The following is a 2,456-nucleotide window of genomic DNA, read 5'->3' as shown; positions in this document are numbered from 1 at the left end:
TCCCACTGGCTTGTGGGCCCCAGGTCAGATGATGGTACCTGCTGGGAGGGAGTGGAGAGAGCAGCAATGAGCTTGGCAACAATGGGCTTCACTTTGGGATCACTCTTGTCCAGGTGCTTGGCCAGAGAACCCATCAGGACCACCACACTCTGCCGCACAGCATCATAGCTGGCATCGTTGGGTGCATTCTTCAGGAACTCCTCAAATACTGGCAGCAGGGAGTTGACATTCTCCTGGAAAGCCAAACCTTAGATCAACCCTCCAGGCTATGTCTATAGGGTCCCAAGTTTGGCTCTGAAACAGGCATCACAGACACCCCAACAAACTAGCCAGCAATGCTAGCAGGTCTCTTAATTTTCAGGCAAGACTGCAGCAGGCTTAAGAATTTACCATCCTACTGGGGTCTTTTTTGGCTCAAAAGAAATACAAGTGTCATTTTCAACTGGAGCTAGTGTCCTACTAGGATTCCTAGCACTCAGCCTCAGCCTCTCTCTCCACTAAGCAGCCTTACCTCCTCCCTTGGCCCTGTTCCCTCAGTTGGCTGAGACTGAGATGCTCTTACCTTCCCATGGGTATTGAGTGTTGCAAGGGCTGCATCTAACATGTACTTCCGGACGTCTGGGTGTCGGTCATTGAGGGCATCAGGGACAAAAAACTGAAAAAGTGGCTTCACCTGAGAGCTGTCCAAATACTGGGAGAGCTTGTTCAGGGCCAGGGCCAAGCCACACCTGGGAAAGAAGTGGGTGCACATCAGGTGCAGGGATAGCCAGGGACCTCCCCTGTGGATAGAACCCATGTGGTGCACATCAATGAGAATGAGCCTGCCCACAGCAAACACCACTTCAGGGATTGAGCACAACAAGAAGATCAACATCTAGTGCTCAAAGGTCTACTCAGTGCTCTAGAATAATCTACTTGTTAAACAGAAATGTGCCATCTTCCCTGAGTTTACCTTCCACAGGGTAGTCCTAAGCAAGGGACCTCAGTTTCTTCAGAGGGAAATGTGAGTGCAATGTTTACCCCTCTACCTCCAAAGCAGGTTATAAGAGGAAAAAGAGGCAAAGGAATCAGATGTTAAAGCATTTGATAGTGAACATACTCTACAAAGGCAAAGTGGTATTCTTTTTAGCTACAGAACAATAAAAAGGTCTCAAAGGCAAAGAATCTATGTCCTATCCTTGGCTGATGGTCTAGAATAAAAACAGGCTTAGCATGGTGGCTTTCAACTGTAATCTTAACACTTTGGGAGGCTGAGGCAGGAGGATCTTAATTAAGCCCAGGAGTTTGAGATAAGTCTGGGCAACAGTAAGACCCCCCCATCTCTACAAAAAATTAAAAAATTAGCAGGGTATAGTGGTACATGCCTATAGACCCAGCTACTTGGGAGGCTGAGGCAGGAGGATAGCTTGAGCCCAGGAGTTGGAGGCTGCAGTGAGCCATGATGACAGCACTGCCCTCTAACCTGGGGAATAGAGTAAGACCCTATTTCAAAAAACAAAAAAAACAAATAAATAAATTGGAACAGCCCCATATACCACTGCATACTGATGCACAAGGCTATAGAAAAGTAGAGAATGCCAGGGCCAGCTATTCAGAAGACTAACACCCCCATGTGTTTTGTGCCACTTCTATGGAAGGTAAGTGTCTTCCAAGGTCATACTGGCTCCCAAACATCTGCCTAGGTCTCCAACTGCTACTTGTGGGGAAAGGCTAGTAAGTAGGTAGGTTCTGTGATTGTGCCTTTCCTACAGATGAGGAAACAGAGGCCTGAAGACAGAGAGAAACACACCCAAGGTCACATGCCTGGCACAGCAACACTAACCCTAGGAGCCAACACATAAACTTTGGGCTCTCTTGACTCTGAAGGAGGTCTTGGTCTTTCCCTCCACTGTACCTCCGCTGCCTCTTCATAACACCCTTCCCAGCCCACCTGCTGTACATCTCAGACAACTCAGAGTGGACCAAGATTGGGACAGTTGTCATACCTGGCTTCCCATTGATCTGGAGGAGATTCTGAAATAACTCGTCCCAAAGTATCCAGCACTGGGGGAGGCCGCTGCAACAGACAAGTTGGCAAACACACTATAATGGTAGACCAACAACCCAGGCACCAGGACTGTGAGGAGGGAAACAGTCACAGCCACCCTGAGCCTGAAAGCCCTGAGACTACTGTCTGGGGTAGCTAGGGGATAAGCAGAGCCCAACTTGACCTCACCCTGACCACATCAGGACTACACAGCTCACTCACATAAAGCTTCTCCTGGTAAATCTCCATGAGCCGGCCCATAACCTCCGCCGCCTGCTGCTGGTAACGTGCCACAGCTTGGGAGAGGGCTTCAGCCCCGGCCTGCCTCACAGCTGCCTCATGGTAGATCACATCATCAATCAGCAAGGAGCAGAGGTCTGGGTGCAGATCTAGGCCCATCAATGACCAGAGCCTATGGCAGACCAAAGGC

General features: G+C 49.4%; 1 protein-coding gene across 1 annotated transcript in view; it reads right to left on the bottom strand.

Annotated features, from left to right (window-relative positions):
- Positions 1–2,456, bottom strand: part of GCN1 (GCN1, eIF2 alpha kinase activator homolog) — a 76,427-nt gene that overhangs the window by 34,026 nt on the left and 39,945 nt on the right. Inside the window, exons 28-31 of the mRNA XM_012805204.1 lie at positions 2,249–2,438; positions 1,986–2,056; positions 563–728; positions 39–233 (exon numbers count right to left, since the gene is read on the bottom strand). Coding sequence (XP_012660658.1) covers positions 39–233; positions 563–728; positions 1,986–2,056; positions 2,249–2,438 — 622 coding nt within the window. The remainder of the gene's footprint in view (positions 1–38; positions 234–562; positions 729–1,985; positions 2,057–2,248; positions 2,439–2,456) is intronic.

This window comes from Otolemur garnettii, unplaced genomic scaffold (assembly GCF_000181295.1).
Source record: "Otolemur garnettii isolate 467f Iridium unplaced genomic scaffold, OtoGar3 scaffold00038, whole genome shotgun sequence".
Taxonomy (NCBI): domain Eukaryota; kingdom Metazoa; phylum Chordata; class Mammalia; order Primates; family Galagidae; genus Otolemur; species Otolemur garnettii.
The sequence above is the reverse complement of the archived record's forward strand: the minus strand, read 5'-3'. Positions and strand labels throughout refer to the sequence as shown.